Source organism: Hetaerina americana, unplaced genomic scaffold (genome assembly GCF_022747635.1).
Source record: "Hetaerina americana unplaced genomic scaffold, ioHetAmer1.1.p SCAF_15, whole genome shotgun sequence".
NCBI classification, from domain to species: Eukaryota; Metazoa; Arthropoda; class Insecta; order Odonata; family Calopterygidae; genus Hetaerina; species Hetaerina americana.
This window is the reverse complement of record NW_027286625.1, coordinates 10,307,494-10,328,866: the sequence shown is the minus strand read 5'-3', so window position 1 is coordinate 10,328,866 and position 21,373 is coordinate 10,307,494. Positions and strand designations below refer to the sequence as shown.

Genomic DNA, 21,373 nt, shown 5'->3' with positions numbered 1-21,373 from the left:
CTTATATTATTCATTTTGGCCTGAACAAAGAGTTTTTAGTCAGAATTTTTGAAATAGCAACTGTTTTTCATACTCGAAGAAAGGTCTGATTTTTAGGGGGGGAAAATTATCATTATGGTTTCCTTAAATTAGTTGGTGCAGTTTTGTCTCCTTTGGGAAATATATTGTAAAGTCTTCTCATAGAGAGATTTGATTGAGTAATAATAGGTTGTACTGAGGAGTAAAATACTGGATATTGTATATCACTGGGAAAATTGATTTCAAAACGTACTCTTGCCATTTGCAAGCTGAACTGTTAGGTGAAAAGAAATTATTCCAGGAGGTGTACCTAAGAGTTTTTGAGTATACAACTATATCCTTGCCTATCACAACACACTTGTCTTGTGCTTGGGAAAACACAATTTCTTCATATTTTTTTAATTGATACTATAGCAGCAAATTTTTCCTCCAGACAGATTCACATTTCATATTTTAAATGTGTTGATATGTGTCCTCATTTAAAGGCTAATTTAAATGCATTAATGCATTTTCTACTTTGACAGGTTTGAGAAGTACATTAGTGGAAAGTATCTTGGTGAAATAGTGAGATTAATTCTAGTAAAGCTAGGCAAAGAAGGGTTACTTTTTAATGGAAATCTCTCATCAGTTTTATCAGAAGAAAATTCCTTTCAAACAAAGGAAATCTCATCTATAGAAGAGTAAGTTAATTTTTGGAATGTTGTTCTTCCTACATTAGAGATAAAATTAATGATTATTTCATGAATAATGAGCATTAACACATTATATATTTTTTCAGAGATACATTAATTGGTAATACCAAGAATACAGAAGAAATACTCAAAAGATTAGGTCTCCAATATACAGCAGATGACATATTAATAGTACAACACATCTGTGAATTAGTTTCAAATCGATCTGCATTACTTCCATCAATTTGTAAGTTTCTATTTTCTTCTTATAAGTTTAATTATTTTATTTTTAATATGAACTTAAATGTAGTATTAAATTTTCCACTAATATATAGAATACTATATAGGCCTTATGCCACCAAGCAATGATAAGGGGGACGAAATCATTAAGATTTACGATCAGTTAGAGGATATAAAAGGGTGTGTTCCCACATGTAAATATTTGACAGTGATAGGGGCTTGGTATGTGACGGTAGGCAAAGGAAGAGATGGTGATGAGGTGGGGGATTACCGTTATGGTATGAGGAATGATTGGGGAGAGAAAACAATCGAGTTCTGTAGGAGACACTGGCTCATCAACATTTGGTTTAGACAACTCAAAAGGCATATGGTAATAGCAGCATAAAGTACTAGTTAGATTATATCATGGTTAGGCACAGGTTTCGGAGCAGCGTGATCAATTCACACAATTTCCTGCCAGCAGACTCGAACTCTGATCACCATTTACTGCTCATAAAGTGTAGCATCTAATTCAAAAAGATAAGGTGGGAGGCCGGGTTAAGAAATGGAATTTAGAAGCATTATATGGATTGAAAAGGAAGGAGTACCAACTGGCTGTAGAGGAAATCATTAATGAGGGATAAGAGCGAAGTACTATCGAGAAAAAATGGAATTATATCAACAAAGGGATATTGAAAGCCAAATAAGAAAGAAACTATAGGAACTGTTAATATGAAAAGGACAAGGAAATCATGGATGAGATGGTTAAAAATATGGATGAAAGAAGAAAATGGAAGCATGTAAACACTTAGTTAGGCAAAATGAAGTACAAAGAGTTAAACAATAAATTGAGATGGGCGACAAATTTAGCAAAAGAAGGATGGTAGAAGATGCAGTGCAAGGATAAGGAAACTATGCAGAGGAAGGGTGAAATTGGTGTGCTAGGTTACATCACTATCGGGAAGTAAGAAGGGAAGATCTATGCTAAAAGTAAGAGATTAGTCGGGTAAGGTAATATTTGAAGCAGAAAAGATCCAAGAGGGATGGAATGAATACATAGAAGAACTGTATGGTAAAGAACTTGGGCTAACAAGGTTAGATATAGAAAGAGAATTTAACGTAAATGAGGATAGCTTACTGGCGTACTCGACGATGAGATAGAAAGGGCAATAAGGGAGATGAAACTAAATAATGCCGTGGGGGTGGATAACATCCCCGTGGAACTTTTAAAAGGCTTAGGAAAATGTGGGAGGAATAGGCTACATGGACTTTTTTGTAACATCTATGAGGAAGGAATCTGGCAGGAAGACTTCGTGAGATCAGTGTTAGTTCCTATTCCAAAAAAGGTAAAGGCTACATCATGTGAGGACAAAGAACAAGAAGTTTGGGTTTAGGAAGGGGAGAGGTGCTCATGATGCCATTGCAGTAATGAGATAATTAATAGAGAGGAATATAGAATACAATCAGGACATATTTGCCTGTTTCTTAGATTTCGAAAAGGCATTCGATAGGATGTACTGGGAAAAACTAATGAGTATTCTGCAGAAAATAGGAATAGAGTGGAGGGAAAGGAGGCTAATCCGTAACCTGTACATGTCTCAGACTGCTCACGTGCGGGTGGGAAACGGGGAGTCAGGATGGGCAGTGTTAGGAAGGGGTGTAAGGCAGGGTTGCCCATTATCACCATTGCTGTTCAACCTGTATGCAGAGGAAATGATTTTAGAGCCTTGGGAAGAACTGGATATAGGAACGTAAGTAGGCGGGGAATTCATAATATCAGTTAGGTTTGCTGATGATTAAGATTTAGTTTGTTACCCGGCAAAGGAAGTGGAGTATAACATTAATCATACTCGAACATAACATCAACAAGCATTGATGAGTATATTGGAAATTCAGTGTAATAGATATGGGATAGAAATTAATATAAATAAAACATAGTTTATGCAGTTTTCCAGAAAGATAAAGGCTAAAAAGACTCATCAAAACTTCGATATGGAGTGTAGTTACGTGCAGGGCAGAAACATGGTCACTGAAGCAGGATGATAGACATAGATATGAGGCTTTAGAAATGTGGATCTGGAGAAGGATTGAGAAGGTGAAATGGACCGAAAGGAAAATAAGTGAGGAAGTGCTAGGTATGGTCGGGGAGGAGAGGGGATTGTAGAGTAATCATAAGGAGGCAGGAAAAAATGCATGAATGGCATATTGATCGGCAGTGGGATGTTGAAGGATTACTGCCTATTAAACAGGAATGTGAAATGGAGCATCCAGTGTGGAATAACTTAATGACAGTGTATGAACACAGAAGACTTTGCAGAACCCATATTTGGCCCAAATACTTCTTTTCCCAACTAAATCTTAAATTACTTTGAAAAAAATTATGTGGTGTTGTTGTTACAGGTTGAAGTTTGTGTTAAGTGTTTCTAGGTTAGGTACTTCTGATTTTGTTAATATGATGATTAATTTCTTACATTATATCAAAATTTGATGAGTTCTGATAATTCCCGATTGGAACACAGATTATTTTATATAGAGTAGTCCACTGATCACAGGTATGTTTTGATGGACCCAGTAAACTATTACAAAGTGTAAATACCATTATAGATTGAATCTGAATTGAATACTCAAACCCTTTTAGCGCAAGATGATATAAGTACAAGGGTGGTCTGAAAAATTTCCAACCTCAAAAAATTCAGAAAAAATGTCTTCTACCTTTGTTGGGTCGGAAACTTTTCCGACCACCCATGTAATAGTTAGTTATTGCACTCATCACTGTGAAATTTTGTGAAGAGTGATTGGTTTACATCTGCGTCAATATCAGATTTAAGACTTCTGTTCATGCAAACCATCAATGAATCCTTCTCATTCCAATCTTTTCTCCTGTTCTAGGGGAAAATATCAAAAAGAAAATCTTGCTATGATGATAACCCGTTCACGGACAGTTTGAGCTCACATAATTCCTTAAAATTGCATTATTAATTTGCAGAACATTTTTCCCACACCTGCAGACACTTATTTTTTGTACTATCTGGCTTCATGCATGTATTTTAAAATTATAATGACTATTAGATACACTGGCACATACCACCCTGGAAATGGGTAGCCACAATTATCTTAAAAACTTTGGAAAGTTCAACAATCATGATCGCAATTTATAGCCAAACCACAATGATCATTATTTTATGATATATTCAGTTATTGTATATAAACAGTTAATGTGGTGTTCAAAATGTACAAAGTAGAGACTTGCATTGGATTCATTTCAGGTCTTGCAACCCTGATTAGGAGGATGAATCGTCCTGATACGACAATTGCTGTGGATGGCTCATTATTTAAGTGTCACCCTCGCCTGCGAACACTTATGAACAAATATATAAGTTTATTGGCTCCAGGAAGAAAGGTATGTATAATTGTGTGCAATGCAGAATGATATTTTGCTTCCATTAAACATGAAGCATCAATCTGCAGAATTTTTGTACTGGATTAGGAATAGCTTTTCTTTGTATGAGTGGGGGTGGTGGGAGGTTGGGAAAGGCAATGAGGGAAGGCCCATAAGGGGTTGAGAGCACGATAAAAGACTTCCTCGATTGTTAAAGGGCTCATTACAGCAAATTCATACCAGCTTCTGTTGAAGAGAATGTGACCTACTGCAAGCATGGTGACAGGCAGGTAGTAAACCATGTTTATGAGCAAGTAGGCTCACATTGGTGCCAAGAGCCTTTTTAGCATGCCATCAATACTAATACTTAAATGACAATTCACTTGGGTAATTAGTCCAAATGAAGTTACTTAAGTAGGCATACATTTTTATTTTTCAAGCTCAATGATCAATGTGCACATGTGTGTGTGTATAAGATTTAGCTGGTTTGTGATGAAGTGTGCTTATCGTTCATTCAAAATTTGATGAGTAAATTTGCAGTGATCACTGCCAGTGCTAAATACTCTTTTCATTCCACAAAATTAAATTAATATTTTTTCAAAATAAATAAGAATGCCAAAGTTGATAAAATATATGAAGTTGACAAATGGTAAAACTTAATATTTTCCATGTTTTCAGGCTTAAATTTGTGGAAATCCATTATCACTGAATTATAATACCAATATATCTTTCCACTTAATTTTTATTTGGTACTCTTCAACTAGTTTTGATTCATCAAAAGGTACCAAGTTACACATACAGGTACCAAAAGCAATATTGAATTAAAATTTAGTGGAAAATACACTGGAATTTTAATTAGGTGATGAAACTTGAATTGTTACATTTGTGACAGTTACTACATTCTTTTCTTCCCATTAGTTTCAGCTAATGCTAGCAGAAGATGGCAGTGGTAAAGGTGCAGCTTTAGTGGCAGCAATTGCTAAACGATTAAAAAAGAGACACATGACAGAGGTATAGGCAGTTATGATTGCAGCTGTAAACCTTAGGAAAAGTATAGGAAATGTATATTAGGGCAGGTTGATGACTGAATGAGAGCTTCTCCAATTAAATAAATTCACATGAAATATTAAAAACAGGGTTGATCATACACAATGATATTTTCCAATAGTGAAACTCGGTAAAAAAGCACTATTCTGTAAAATTTGATTCTGTGAATATTTTTAAACTCGCATAAATTTTTATACACAATCACTGTAAGACGTACAAATGTAAATGAGTGATGTATAGATTAAATATACGAGAATTGGTAAGGGATATTTTGAATAAAAATAATTTTTAAAGAACATGGACAAGGGTCTTTCAAAGTTGCTGGTTGAAGTCAAGGATGAATAGGTTACTTGGAGTGGTGATAATGATTGTGCTAACGTGGAGGTCACTGCTCTATGACCCCAACTGTGTGGATGGACTCATACTCTTTAACCAGACTCTCTGAAATTTCTCGGATTGTGAATGAAATAGCCTCAAATTTTTGATAAAATATATTGGACAATGTACCTATGTTTCCAAGAAGTGTAGATATATGATGAAATGTTTTTTATCTTTATTTTGGATTAAAAAACTGATATAAGACAATAAAAACTACATTCTCAATCAATATTTACTAATCATTTGCACTCCCTACTTTACTATAAATTTTTTTTAAACAATTTATGAATACGGTGTACTTTCAAGTATGCAACAATAAGACTGCATAGAATAAAATAATTCAACGGAGCAAGTTTCCAATGATGATGGAAAATAGTTTTTCTACTGTGCCCAACTCCTGAAGGACATGGGCTCATATACAACTTTTGAATTTGTATTCCAGAAATACCATAGGTTGCACACATTTTAAAAGAAAAGAGTAAAATATCAATAATTTTACTCTATTTATAGATTTATTCATTCATTTATCTCAGTGTAAACAGCAGAAATTTTTCGATGCAATATTTAAATAAAACGGTCAGATGTAAAAAAGTTCATGCCCCGCTAATCATTTCTCTACTTGATGGTCACCTGGATAACTGAAAAATAAATAATGTGAAAATTTTCCATGTCCTATGATTCCTTTATTGGCAAAAGAAATATACCCCTTTGTGCATAATTCCATCATTTGCTACACCTTATGTAAAGTTGCTAATGATTTAGTGAAAACATGCCAATTTTTATTAAAATGGACAGGTAGGAGTTACTTTATTAAATCACTCGCTAAAACTCAAAATAGCAGTTAAAATATTTTCCTCATTAATAAATATAGTGTAATGGCTTAAAGAATTGTTGAATAGGTACCTATGGCTAGGTATCCATTTCTGAAGAGAACAGATGACTGGGTCTTGTCATAACTCATTCATAGGAAACAATCCCAACGCTTTTACTGCCAATATCAGAAATGCAGAGCAGGGAAATTAAAAGTGCAGTGGTAAAAAAGAGAAAAGGAAATGATTGTCTTCTGATGCTTCAACTGAGGATTCCATGGATATAGTGTGGTTTTGCCAAAGTGGGAGAATTCAAGAAAAAGAAGAGACAACAGAAGACAGAAAATTACAGATGTAATGTAAGTAGAATCAATAGTACATAAGTGGTATAGAATGAACTTTATATGATTTATCAGTGAATGACTATACTAAATTCCCTCATACTGTGTTGTTTCATAAACATCAATACTATCTCTTACAGTAAAAAGTCTCTTCTAGTTCTTGGTCCTCATTGATGCCTGCCCTTAGAGCACATAGTTGATACAAGCATAATTTTTGTGAGCTTCTGGAAAGGTAATTTATTCATTAAAAAATTATGTAATCATCAGAATTTCTCCAAAGAACTAATTTTTTTATGCTATATGTATGAATATATGTTAAACTATACACCAACTGTTTTGATGACATGCATTTAATGGGCAATCTTTCATTACTTATTACATAATGACATCCATACATATTTTGTAAAATAAGACTCTTTAAGCCTATAGTTTACTCTTAAGCATTCAATCTGATTGGTTGATGACTGACTGGATAAATACTTGGAGGAAATATTATCATTATGACAGAGAAAATATCAGTAGAGGGTGAGAAGTAATTTTTGAAGTTGCATTAGAATAAATTAATGAATGAAAGCTGGCATTACAAAATAACAACTAAGTGTGGAGGTGGCAATGCTGATTTCCATGATGGGTTTAAATAAAGTACAAAGAATTAGAGCATGCCACTTGCCTAAATCAGCACGATACATAGAACAATAAATTTTCAATCCAAGTTCAGGTAATATGTTGGTGTTCAGAATTGCAACGGATGAAATGAAATAATACAAGCTAGAACTTATTAATTTTGATAGGGTGAACCATTGATGATGCCATCATCCATTGGCAGTGGAAGGAATTTATTCATTTACCAAAAAAAGAATTCTTCATGTTACCCCTATTATCCTATACCACAGAAAGGTAGCGGATATGTAAGATATCGATACTTGTCATTCTAACAGTTACTGATAGTACTTGTTGGTGCTGAATATCTTCTTGGTTATTAATAACGTCTCTATAATCTTCCAAACTAAGGAGGCAAAGAATACGCTTTTCTGGGATTCATAAATAGAATAAAACAAAGGCTTAATAAATTAATAAGGGCAAGTTCGACTGATGGCGGAGGAGCACTTTGTGTAGCCAATACTATAAAAGCAAAACAATGAAATGCGAATTCAAGCCTTGTACGCATGTTTAGCAAAATAGAGGAGCGAAAATAACTATGAGTTCAGAGAGACCTGCATATTCTACACCACTAGCCATTCTTACCAAAGAATGAGCTTAAATCAATGGCTTTTACTACAACCCTGAATTGTATCTTATAATTGGTGAGTTGCTATTTAATGTAGGCATTGTGTGACCACAGACTGATAATCGCTACATATCATATCCTCATCTAATAAGACACAACTTAACACCCCACGCTGTATTATACTATCGTCCATTCCGCGCATTTCCAACACTTAAGCTGTAAAATGAAATATGTTAAAAATGTTGCTAATATTGTAAAATTTTAAGGGATACCGAAGGATAAACTTACCCAATGTTGAATTTTGTCGAAAATAAAGCAATAAAAGCAAAAGGAAAAATCAAAAATATTTACCATGGGATGAACTCAAAACAACATTTAAAATTGGTGTTTCGTATATAACGGTTTCCATCATTCTTCTGTCTTGTCGCTCCCTTTCGCGACACGGGGAGCAGCACTGTAAATAATCCGTCAGCTAGAAGTGTATCATATGTTAAGGGAAAAAAGTCTGTATTGTGTCTATTAGAGCTCCAAATCTACTCTTTGGTTAAAAGGAAAATGGATAAAGGTTTATTAATACGAAAAAGTTAACATATTGCGAAATTTTTTATCTGACTCCTTATACTGTGCCAAAAACCGGACCAGTGTATCGGAATTACATAAGCTCACTGCAGGGCCGCCGGCTGGAGCTATTCCGCTCCCGCTTCTGCAGCTCAGCTGACGAGCAATTGTAGGTACGGGGCTGTCACTTTAACGCTGGTGCAACTCGGCGGACGTCGACAGGGCAAAACAATTAATGGACAATACTAGCGCTATTGACATCGTTGATGTTCGAATCTGTGTTATGTTAATTTTCGCTCTATTCTGATTGATTTGTGTGCTACGAGCAGATTCAGTGGGATTTTAATTAGGTAAGTTCAGGTTTTGTGCTACTTAGTACATATCAGTTGACCAATATTAAAGCGAAAGGAATGCATAGAACTTCCTCGTCGGGGAACTGGAGCAGAAATTCGGTCATATTATCGTAACTTGCGTGATTATTTCATAGTAATTCTCTATGAAAAGTGGTACAGTTCATTGACTTTATTCATTTTGCTTGCTATTTGACAATTTGGTCGAGACATCACCGCAAAAGTTATTTTTACCTTCTGTTTTAGTCTCTCCGGCAGGTGTTACCCGTCGAATGTGTCTATAGGTGTCTTTTATCTCACTTTTGTGAAAGGATATAAGCAGACCGCCTTAAAAAAATACTGTGTCACTTGTGCAATAAAGAAGTAAAGACCCTTGGAATCATATATTTGTCAAGTATCATCGCTCTTTAAGGTGCTTGCCTGTTAGCCAATTTCTTTCTACTAGAGTAATAGCAGTGCAACAATGTTTATGGCGATGAATTCTGTGAACCTCAAGAACTCAGTGGACGCCGGTTTGGACGGAGAAGATTCAGGTTATTCGGAGTTGGTGACTCGATTCTGCATGCCCTTATGCTCGAGAGATTCGCAAGTGAGGGAGATTGCATTAGAGACCATGGGAAAGACCGTAGAAGGATGGTTGGATGGGTATGGAAGTCCCAAGCACCATTGCCCACAAGTAAACCAAAACCAAATGTCTTCGTCTCCCCCAGTGGGTGTAGCTAGTGGAATGCCTTCAAATGGTCACTGTGTTGAGGTAGTCGACAGAAAGGTCGTGGCTGGTGATAGTGGTACAACCAATGGAAATGGAAAAATAGTGCCTAAGGAGTACCTTGACCTCGTAATGATTCATCTTCCTGCTGTTCTTAGGCTGTCCATCAACTGCCCTTTTACTGACGTTCGTGTGAAATGCGGAAATATCCTGAAACTTGTTGAGGTAAGTAATGATTCTTGTAATTTTCCTGAAAAATGGATATTCTGAACCCCATGGTTCTCTCTTTCCCCTGCATGATAGTTTATTAATGAGCTTCAAAACTGGGCTATCATATCAGAAAATTAACTTTTATTTATTAAGCGGTGTTATTTTATGCTAAAGGATAGTGATTTTTCATTCATCTATTTTATATGGCACTGTCAGGAAAAGTCAGTTCAGGATTATAGATTTTAGAATTATTCTATGACTGAGTTACTCTTCGTCTGTGTTTTCTTTCATGAAACTTGACACAAAGACATTTGGTGGTTTCATCCGAAAGTGACTCACCTTGTTTAATTAGGGCTCTGGACCAGGCTACTTTGGTTCGAGGTTTAGGTTGATTTTTACTTAAGTCAATCTACAATAATGGTATGAATTGAATACAACTATCCAAATGGTATTTATTGTAATCTGGTTCAAAATTGCTCACCGTATGACCAAGTTATTGTGGACTCATATGTTAATAAATATTCAGCAGAAACCTAATTTATTGTTTATGCACTGCATTTACAGAATCCAGCCATGATGTTGTACTGAAGCTACTTCATGATATCAAATGGACTCTTTCAGTATGGAGACGTTGAGCGTATAAGGATGTTGCCACCTCCTCTTCTTACTTTTGATTATATTGTTTGAATTTTGCTAAGATCAGGCTTCAGTTTTGGGGTTCTGCAATAAAAAAGGCTAAGGGTGAAGTTAGTGTAGTCACTTAAAATATTTGGCTGGATTTTCTGAAAGGAACTTGGCTATGATAACTTCTTTGACTGCTTAAGGATAGTGCCCTCAGAGATAGTAGGCTCCATCTTATTGGGATTTTTACCATTAATCTACCATGAACATTTAAGCATTGGGGTGGTTGAATTAACACTACCATAAATATATGTCTATATCCTTGAGTTTGACAGGTTACATTTTCGTATAAGTCAATTTTTAAATATTGCTTTATGTATGATTTAATAGTAATGGGATAGATATTTTTGAGATAATCATCCCTGTGACCATGAGTTTAATATATTTTTGTTGAGATAGAATTGAATTGATGACTTAATGTAGAGGTTTGCTTAAAGAATTTATCCCGCTTTTTAAAGCCGTACCATGTGAATGGAAACAAACATTGGCTTCCATGAAAACTATGCAATACTCCAAGTAGCATGATTTTTTTTTACTTATTTTTCAAAAGCTTTTTGAGATGGTACATGCATGCAATGGAAGTTACCATCCAGATGTCATATTTATTAATTAACACTCAATTATATTAATTAAAATATCATTTATAATTTCTTCTCCCTGGGAATATTTATTTTATATTCTTTTTATTTCGTTCCATCTCCTTTGAGGATACTACGACATATGATCAAAATATTATGCTTTGTTTTTTCTATTATTAATATTCAGGATGGTTTGGCTACATGCCACTCCATCCACATTTGAATTGATGATGATGTGATCTTTGCCATACATAAACAGTGAAGACCTTGTGATTTTAGTTTCATATTAATGTTAAAATTTGCAGACATTGATCACATCCCATCATTTGATGACTTGTCATTGATATAATTTCATCAGATGTCATGAAAATGAAACCTACAATTACTCCTCCAAATCCATGAATAATTTCTTTCAAACAAATTATGAAACAAACTGGTCTCATTCCATGATTACTAATTTTATTGTCTTTTTGTTACAACATCCCAAATTCAATTGAGAACTGTGAAAATTAGCATTTATCTGTGCTTGGTCTTGATGGCATGAAGCAGATGTCTCAACTATGAATTGGATCAAGGCTTGAATGCTCATGAAACACAAGGAATGTTTTAGTCCTGCCCATAAGTACTTGATGAAAAATAATATTTCTCGCCATCATTTCATTGATCTATTATGAATATATTTGGTACCAATACATGTATTTTTTAAACTCCTGTCAGCTACTATGTCTATGCCTCACCTCAAATGGTTGGGAGTTGGAACACAAAAAATTAGTTGAAATGGGGATTGGGTCGGTGGAGCGACTAGTATGCTGGCCTCCCACGACGAATTCTTGGGTTGGAATATCATAAATTTTCTGCTGTAACTCAATCCCTATTTGGTATGATATGTGGATAGCATTTCAATCTTTAAACTTCATTAAAGTCTTCAATATTCTATCCACGAATAAAATTGCATCCACCTTTATTGTCTCCTTTGTATTTCTTTCAACAATATTCTCTTCTCTCCCATCATGTCAAATACTTCTTCGTTAGTATTCTTTCTATCCCTTTCACATTTCCCGTCCTTCTCTACTCCCAAATCACAGAACCTCCAATACTACTACGATTTTGCATGTCGCATACATAGAGTCATTCATATTTAAAGTCTCCACAACATTCTCACCTCGCGCCTCTTTATATCCTTTCACAATTTCCCTTGTTGTGGGCTCATGTGTTTGGAAAAAAATTACACGACACCTTGTACGTTATTTATTTCCAAAACCCCGTCCGAATTGGAAGGACTTGAAACTTTTCCCCTCTTCTGAATGAATTATCATGTTGTACCTCGCGGAAGTAAACGGTTTTTTTTCGAAAAATAAGCAAACATTTTCCCGCTGATTTCCCTAACTTTTGTCGAAAATGAATCGTGCGCCTTTGAAATGTACCGCGTGTCGAAATGAGGAATCAGGAGTTGCTGACTCAATCGCGTCGAAAGAGTTCGGCGTAGGATTCGGTCGTGCTATTAATTGGCACATAAATCCATCGCTGCTGATAGCGGCGTCATTTCTCCGTGCAGGACCACCGTTGATCAGATATAGTAGATTTCATACCACGCATGAAATACATAAAAATGCCCAGGAAATGTGCAAGATTCCACTTCCGAATTCTATATTCTCGTATTCCACAATTACTGGACTGCCAATTTTTTCAAAATTTCAGTTTTTGCGGTATCTATGTATAATAGCAATAGGAAAGTATGGAAATGGGTTTTAACGGATTGGATAATTTAGTTAGGAACGAGTTTTTGGTCTCACGTAATGTTGACGGAAGAAAACAGCCAGACCTTATTAAATCTGTTTGCCAATTTTTATGCATGTAAAACCGGTGCATTTTTGCTGATTGTACAGGGAATTGGTAAAAATCTATGCCAACCCACTACCTATCTCACAGTATTAAATTTAGGTTACCATACAAATACACATGGTAACCTAAAAGCTACCAGTAGGGTGTACGGCAGGTGGCGATTCCACGCCAGGCATACAAACTCAAAATTTCGTGCCATTAAAATAATGGTCGCTGTTAATTCTTGTTAATATTATTGTAGATCCTTTTAACTCAAGTGATTCCCATCCGGAGACATTAATTATCATATTATTCGTCCACGAAGCTGATTTCGGGGCACTTAACCGTGAAGTGATTACGGATGGAGCATATCTCAACCGGATTATGTTTGCTTTTAACCAATGGGATCTTTCGAAAGCAAGGCGAGATGGTTATTTTTGTTTTACTATAAAGTTTTTGTTGGACAGACAGTCAGCTAAAGATAGTTCAGTCATTTTTGGAAATATTGCTTAGTTCTGTTGGAGATAGATTGGATGAAGATAATAGGAAAACGAAGGTAATTTGATTCTCAAGAACTTTCAGGCCATCTTAAAGCATGAGGAGGAGACAGAATATTTTGGGAGGCAATGGATTAGAGAGGGCGGAACCACTCACTCACCACTCACTGAGTTTATCTGGACGAACATGGAGAAGAATATTGCAAGTAGAATTGGGACGAGCAAAAATGTGGATACGCCTAAAAATACCATACATAGCATAAATGTCCATAAGGCACTTGTGTATTGTTTGTGATAAAAATAGGAGAGATAGGACGAGGAATGAGTAGATTATGAAAGGGGTACACGGGTCTACGCTAGCATGAAAGAAGAGTGCTACGCTGGTTTGGTCATACGAAGAGTAAATGGTATGAGAATAAGGGATAGAACGAGAGTCGGGAGTAAATGATGTCGAAGAGTCCTCCTATTTGAAGAATAATTAGGTATTTATGATGTCTATGATTGTATGTACGTTTGATGACGTTCTTTATATTTATTACTGGTAAAACAAATAGATGCATTTATTATTATTAGTCTCAGGGACATAAGAGTAGGCATGAAACATTGTATGACTGCGAAAATCGAGAGAGCTATGCCAGGATACGGTGAAATGGAATAAATAGATAGATAGATGGATAGACACGGAAAAATTATGAAAAAATTACACCCAAACAACGAGCTTCCCCCATTTTTTGGTGAAGTTAATATATTTTAGTTCTGTCTACGTTCTAAAATTCTTTGCTTTATTTTTTTTATTGATCATCAGGTTATAAATACACTTTCCCACCCATAGAACCAGAGACTACCTAAAATCCTTATACAACCGTCTATAATGATTAAAAAGAAAATGGAATAAATTAGTCAAAGGGATTAAATTTCCTGATATAAAGTAACTCAAGTCCTTATTGACTCGAGGGGAAAAGGCAAGAAGGATATTTGTGTGTGCATTAATTATCTGAAAAGTGAAAGTTCAAATTGAGCTAAAAACGCATTTAAGCAAACTTAAGGTATTGATGATCTGGGCTCAGTCTAGAGCCGAAGTAATAATATTGGAAGAGATATGAATACACGGTGTAAGGGTTTTATAGATCAGAAAAGTAATCTCCGAGGAAGAAGGATTTCCATATAAAATTTAATGGCTCTATTGGGGTGATATTAAGACCCATCTTCCACCTAACCCTTAAACATTATGTTAAAGACAATTGCAAACACCCAAATCCTAGGTGGAGACAAATCCGTCTGGGTGGGAGTGAACCCGCGACCTCTCGGTTACAGGCGAGGACGTTACCCCGCCACCACCAGGACTTGCCAAGACAAATGTGCAGTGAAGGTTTGTGAAATTTGGAAATGGAGATGAAAGGAGGGAGACTTCGTCGGGAGGGAGGATGTTTTCGTTGCAGCAGGGTTTGGAAGAAAATTGGGTGATCGGGAGGCTCCCAAACAAGGTCCCTAGGGGCACCTATTCTAATCGACATAATTTATTTCATCTTAGCCTATCCTATGCAGGTTATAGGTGCATTTCTCTTTCATACTCAGACGTTTTCATTATATTGGTTTCGACATTGACTGGTGAAAATGTCCAGTGGAAGTCGTGAAAAGTTGGTTTACGTAAAACAAAGCGAACTACATACTGAAACTGGAAAAAAAACAGTTTATAAACAGTTATCGAGATAACTTGTTAATTAACTAGCATTGGTGTTCTTTTGTTTTCGTCGGGATATCCCTTGCTCTCTCTCTCTCTCTCTCTCTCTCTCTCTCTCTCTCTCTCTATATATATATATATATATATATATATATATATATATATATATATATATATATATATATATATATATTATTAAGTAATGTACCGGTTAAGGTAGGTTTTGGATGGACACAACTACCAAATAACTATTTTGTGAGTACTAACGAAACACAATCCAGCAACCTACTCTACATCAGTTCCCTCTTCACCTATGAATACTTCCTTCATCCCGTCCAACATTCCTATCCTGTTCCTGCCCTTTCCTCGTTTGCCTTACGTACTCCCCTCTGTTAGTCTTCAACATCTCACTTGATCAATACGCCCTTCATTCATATTTACTGCCTCCTTAGGATTTCTCCCAACAAACCCCTCTCCTCAGCCACCAATCTACCTACCATTTCACCTTCTCCGCACCCACATTTCAAAAGCCTCCAATCTACTTCTATCATCCTACTTCAGTGACCATGTTTCCGCCCCGTACATCCCTGTCATCAACTCCCTCCTTGTGAAAGCCTCTTTGCCTCGCGCAATTCTTTTCCTTACGTCCCTGTTACCTTGACCGTGTTGGTCCAAAACACTTCCGAGATACGTAAACTGTTCTATCTGCTCTAGTTTTTGCCCTCCTATTTTAATGTTTAGCTTAGCCTATTTCTTTTTGGAAAATCGCATTACCTTCATTTATTAATATTGATTCTCATCCTATATCTGTCGCACTGAATTTCTAATTCACTCAGCAATGTTTGCAACCCCTTGGCTGACAAACAAACTAAAGCTTGGTCATCAGCAAACCTAACTGATTTTACGAATTCCCCGCCCAATTTCATTCCTGCCTCCAGTTCTTCCCATGTCTCTTTTATCATTTCCTTCACATCGTTGAACAACGGCGGTGATTATGGGCAACCCTGCCTTACACCTCTTCCTAACAATGCCCATCCGGACTTCCCGTTCCCCAATCGCCCCTGAGCAGTCTGAGGCATGTACAGATTACGGATTAGCCTCCTGTCCCTACATTCTATTCCTATTTTCTGCATTATATTCATTAGTTTTTCCCAATTCACTCCATCAAACGCTTTTTCAAAATCTACGAAACAGGCAAATACGTACTGATTGTATTCTATATTCCTCTAGATTAGTGATCTTATTACTGCAATGACATCGCGAGTCCATCTCCCCCTCCTAAGCCCAAGATGATCATCCCCTAAGAAATCATTTGCCATACTCTCTATCCTTTTGTTGTAACTACTCTTAAAAAAATTCACGAAAGATATCTGTTTTGTCCTGTAATTACATTTTACGTGTAATGTTTAGGTGATTAACATGCTATCCCTTGCGCATAGACCGCCCTCTCTCAGCCGGCGAGGCAAATCATTCACTTATTACTTCAGAGAATGGTAAGAGGTGCTTCGGATAGACCCTGATTCAGAGTGCCAAAAGTTTTAATTCCGCTCAGCACGATGTCGTAAACTGAGTTGGCAACATCAGTTACCAGAAGAAGGCTGGATTTGTGTGTGTGAGTGGACTGAATATCCCCTCATCTGTATAGCTTTGTAATTTTTGGGTCAGGAGCGGCGAGGAAAGGCGTTGGGAATCTCGATTCCAGTCGGGAAAACGTATTTTTCAACGGCATTTTAGTAGTTCCTAGCACAGGCTGCTGCGTGGTAAGTGGACACGATGTGGTGTGCGCGTATGCAAATACGCTCAGAAATGCATTCGTAAAATATGTGAGTGGAATTTTGGGGGACGGACTGAACTGGCATCTGGCTCTATTTCTCCTCCCTAGTTCAATGCCATGGGAAAATGTTGTCACTGGAGTCCAATTCCCCATCCGATATTAGATTTTGAAAATGTTAGCAGTCCAGTGTTTATCTTCGGGCTTGTGTGTGTAGTGTTTGCTAGAAACGGGTACGAAAATTTCGACAATATCTAGTTTGCGTTTTTTCCTCACCTCGAGAACCTCGTTGTATTATTGGGACAATAGCATGTGCGCTATGCATGGTTCTGTCATTTACCACGGTTACTCCATTGACGGATTTCGAAAAGTTAATGTTGTCGCAGTATTGAATGGAATTTACAGTATTGTACTTGACATTGTGAATGAAAATATTCTTACATTCAGAGGAACGCTCATTGTATGTAATATGATGACCAGAATTTATTATATCCTCGGTAATGTAATTCTACAACTTATTTAGTTTCAGTTTATCCTCGGGTATAACATTGCTATTATCTAACTTTCTATATCCTCTGTGGGTATTTTACGATTATAATTAAACGAGATAGACGGTATCCACTTGAAATCTTATGTTATGGGTACTGGTCATCCACCTCTTACACACTTTTATAAAGGGAGGAGAGTATAATGTCGGTCGTAATAAGAAGTCCACGTGATAATTAGGGTACTCATAATAATTGTCCTGCACTGTCAAAAATGTACCGTTCCGAGGTAGATTATCTCTGATGGAAACAATTGCATCTTGATATCAAAATGTGTATCGTAATATGATAAACTGAAAAAATAAACTGAAATTTTATTTAATTTCAAATTGAGTAGCTTCAGGCGTGATGTAGTGGAAGTCGAACATAATGAATAACTTATCGAAGTACTTTTCCACTTGATAAAATTTTTTTGTTTTACGACCGGGTTTTGATGTATTTTACTTCTTAGTAAAAGGTATTTCGTTAAGTCTGATTTTACATCTTACATGTTCCTAAGGAGAAATTACTAAGGCTGTGTTTTTACGTTTTAATGGCTTCATTAGCCTTCACAATATTTCCCAATGGACATTAGGGCCTTAGCTGGGTCAACGCGGACTTCGCCATAATTATTGAAGCTATCATCGCAACCGACTATTATGCATCCCGTTTTTCGGATAGTATTTTCCTTGAGTATTATACGTATGGAGAGTATTATTGCTTAGAAATCATTTAAGGCCCTCAATGTAAAACCGAAGGTGCTCCCAATAATTAGTTTATACAATTTTTGAACTGGAAGTGTGTCACAATTATATTTTATATTGCTAATATCCTGATGTAAAGTAGGATTTGTGTTTTGCTAGGGGTCACAAATTATTTAATTTGTAATTATGTCCATCCATAAACCTACCTTAACCGGTAGATTACCTAATAATAATAATAATTATTATTATTGATATAATCACCTGTTGTGTCAACCAATCCCACAAATGGGGATGGCATTTCATCTGTTGTTGGTGTTCGTAAAAAATAATTTTGGCATGCCACACTTAGTAAAACTGTGTGCTATTCTTAAGTTCTATTAATTGAAGTCAGAAAACTACTCCAGTTGGTATTAGCTTATTCAACGTATGTGAAATGCTATTTCAACAATCACGATCACAATCAAGATACTGAAATGTTTCCATGTTACGGCATTTTTTTCTCATCTAATTGGAGTTTTAAATTTATGCGCTATTGTTTTCAGATGAGCGAATCGCAGCGACGCAAATTCCACTGATTTTACCATCTTGTCGACTCTCATCGAATGAGTCAAGGAAGCAGTCGCGAGCGAGCAAAATTCGATAGTGTGTCCGGGAAACGGTCTTGAAAAATTTCATGAGATCCTCTCCCACGTGAGGAAATTGGAGATTTTTTGCATATCTTAAATCTATCTCCGAGGGATTGGGGTGGGCTCGGGACAGCAATTCCGCTGCATTTTCGTCGGCATGCAAATCTCGCGTCCCGAGGGAATCACGGCGAGTCTTTCCTCCCCAGGATTAATCAGAGTGAGGACCGTGGATAATGAAAGATTAACCCTCGGAAATAAATCCCGAACGAAGGGGATGAACGTGGTCTTCGTCCGATTTTTATTTTTCTCATTTCTTTTACTTCCCCTTTCCTCCTCCTCCCCGCCCACCACCGTCCGAATCCCCTCGCAGGCGGAAATCGATAAATCCCCTCGATGACCGCTGCCACCTTCGGCTTTCCGTTCACCCGCATCGCCCTAATCCTCCCCCAACCTGACGAAGGGACACGGATGTGTGGGGGCTTTGGAGGGGGTGGAGAGCGGAAAAGGAAGAAAGAAAATCCCGTCTGACGGATGGGGGCGGAGGCGTTTCGCTCACCTCCTTAGAGCCGCGTCTAGACGGCACTTTTACGTCACAACCCCGCCTGAGCGCGAACTCAGGCGAAGGGAAGAATCATTTGCTCGCAAGGCTTGGGGGCGAGTTTCGGTGCGTAGGAAGATCGAAGAAAATTAAACAAAAAGCATATGTTACGTTGAAGAATAAGGTAGATGGATAATCGTCTTTTATCGAGGAGAAATGGAGACGGTCACCTCCCCTATTCCATCGAATCTGTCGTCATGATATGGCAAAAATATCTAATAGTAATGATGCTATAGCGAGAAATGTGAAATACAACAAGTGTTGAAATTTATGATTACTACGTTAATACACTCGTAAATGACAATTATGGTACCAGTGGAAATGTGTGGCCTGAGAGGCACTCATTGTCACTTCAAATCTGAGGACACGCTTGCAAATCGTAAGTACTCATTGAAAATGCGGATTTACTTTGCAGAAATCAAAATTCGAAGAGTGCAACTGGTGCCGAGTTAAAATAAGTATTCGTCATTACGTCATTTCATATGACAATCGAAATTTTAACTTATGTCATACCTGAGAATATGTTAGGATTTTACTTACTTGGGTTTATGAATATGTGCATGCTGCGTGAGTACCAGATACGTTACTTTGGAGTGCACTTAAGTGTGGTATATAGACAAACTGTGTATATTGTATGAATATTGACCAAGTCCACATGTATATCTGTTGCGATTTAGTTAAACTACTTCGCTTTTCATGTCGCAACTCAAGACATCGCTTTACATTATGGATGTGCGATATGATGACATTTTCAGAGTACGTCGATTAGCGACCCTCTCACATGCTCAGCATCGAATGGACGCTATCGATTTACGATTTGACGATAACGGCAATATAGAATCGCTTCATCTGCCATTTTTCTTCTCACCACGGGCTGTCTGGTTGTGAGGAATTGATATTTAAATGCAGTTCTGCAAATTCCAGACTATCATCGAAATGCCATAGAGAAGGAGCATCGCGTATCACAGTAGTCACGTTGAAATATCGTTCTGCTTCTCTGGAATGTCGAGAACTACTGAATCGTGATCTCAAAGGCTTTTCATAATGCATCTGAGTCAATTATTGTTCCCTATACGTACATGCACACTTTATTATCGTGATGTCACATTACTCAAGATTTGTCAAAAAATGTTATGACTAACGCAGTAGCGTAACTACTTTGCTAGAAAATTTAGGTTGGGATTCCCTTAAACAGCGGCGTTTACAGTATAAATTAAACTTATTAAAAACATTTAAAGATGGGTCCTTTTCCGATGCCATCAAGAACATGATACGAACCCCAAAGTATTACGGGCGGAGGGATCACGAATACTACCTTGATCAAAAAGTTCCCGGAATAACCACCGTGTGGCGCTCCCATCGTTCCGATTTGAGTTCTGTTTTTTTGTTAAATTGGTACATCTGTTGTTGATATTCCCTTAAATCTTAGTGTCATGACTTGACATTTGCAAAAGTTACGTAGCCAAGAGTACATCTATCTCTGTGTGTGTTGGCGATTTTTTACAATTTCAGAAATGGATTTAAATTTGCAACAACGAACTTGTATTAAATTTTGCGTAAAAACGGATTTAGTGGCGCACGGACGTTGGGAATGTTGGAAAAGTGTTTCGGCAACGATTCTCTAAAAAAAACGGTCGTTTACCAGTGGCACGAGCGGTTCAGAAGTGGTCGTTAGTCAATCGAAGATAATGAACGCAGTGGCAGACCATCGACATCGAAAGTCGGTGAAAAAATTGATAAAGTAAAAGAAATGTTGGTCAATAACCGCAAATTAACCATCAGAGAAATAGCGGAGGACTTGAACATTGCCTATGGATCCGCCCAAGACATTGTGGTTAATGATTTGGGTTTCCGTCGTGTAGCAGCAAAGTTGGTGCCGAAAGACCTCAATTTCATGCAAAAAAGAGACCGTGTTGACGTCGCAAAAGACATGATTTGCGAGGCTGAATCCGATCCCACATTCATCAAAAGGATC

The 21,373-nt window shown here is 36.9% G+C and overlaps 2 protein-coding genes across 2 annotated transcripts in view; both read left to right on the top strand.

Moving 5' to 3' along the window:
• The window catches only part of LOC139686788 (hexokinase-4-like), a 66,550-nt gene extending 60,619 nt beyond the window's left edge, over nt 1-5,931 (top strand). Inside the window, exons 7-10 of the mRNA XM_071583833.1 lie at nt 543-698; nt 797-936; nt 4,175-4,308; nt 5,206-5,931. Coding sequence (XP_071439934.1) covers nt 543-698; nt 797-936; nt 4,175-4,308; nt 5,206-5,304 — 529 coding nt within the window. The 3' untranslated portion in view covers nt 5,305-5,931. The remainder of the gene's footprint in view (nt 1-542; nt 699-796; nt 937-4,174; nt 4,309-5,205) is intronic.
• A 2,682-nt stretch (nt 5,932-8,613) lies between these two features.
• Nucleotides 8,614-21,373, top strand: part of LOC139686885 (uncharacterized) — a 763,875-nt gene continuing 751,115 nt past the window's right edge. The window contains exon 1 of the mRNA XM_071583961.1: nt 8,614-9,932. Within this exon, the coding sequence (XP_071440062.1) occupies nt 9,462-9,932 (471 nt within the window). The 5' untranslated portion in view covers nt 8,614-9,461. The remainder of the gene's footprint in view (nt 9,933-21,373) is intronic.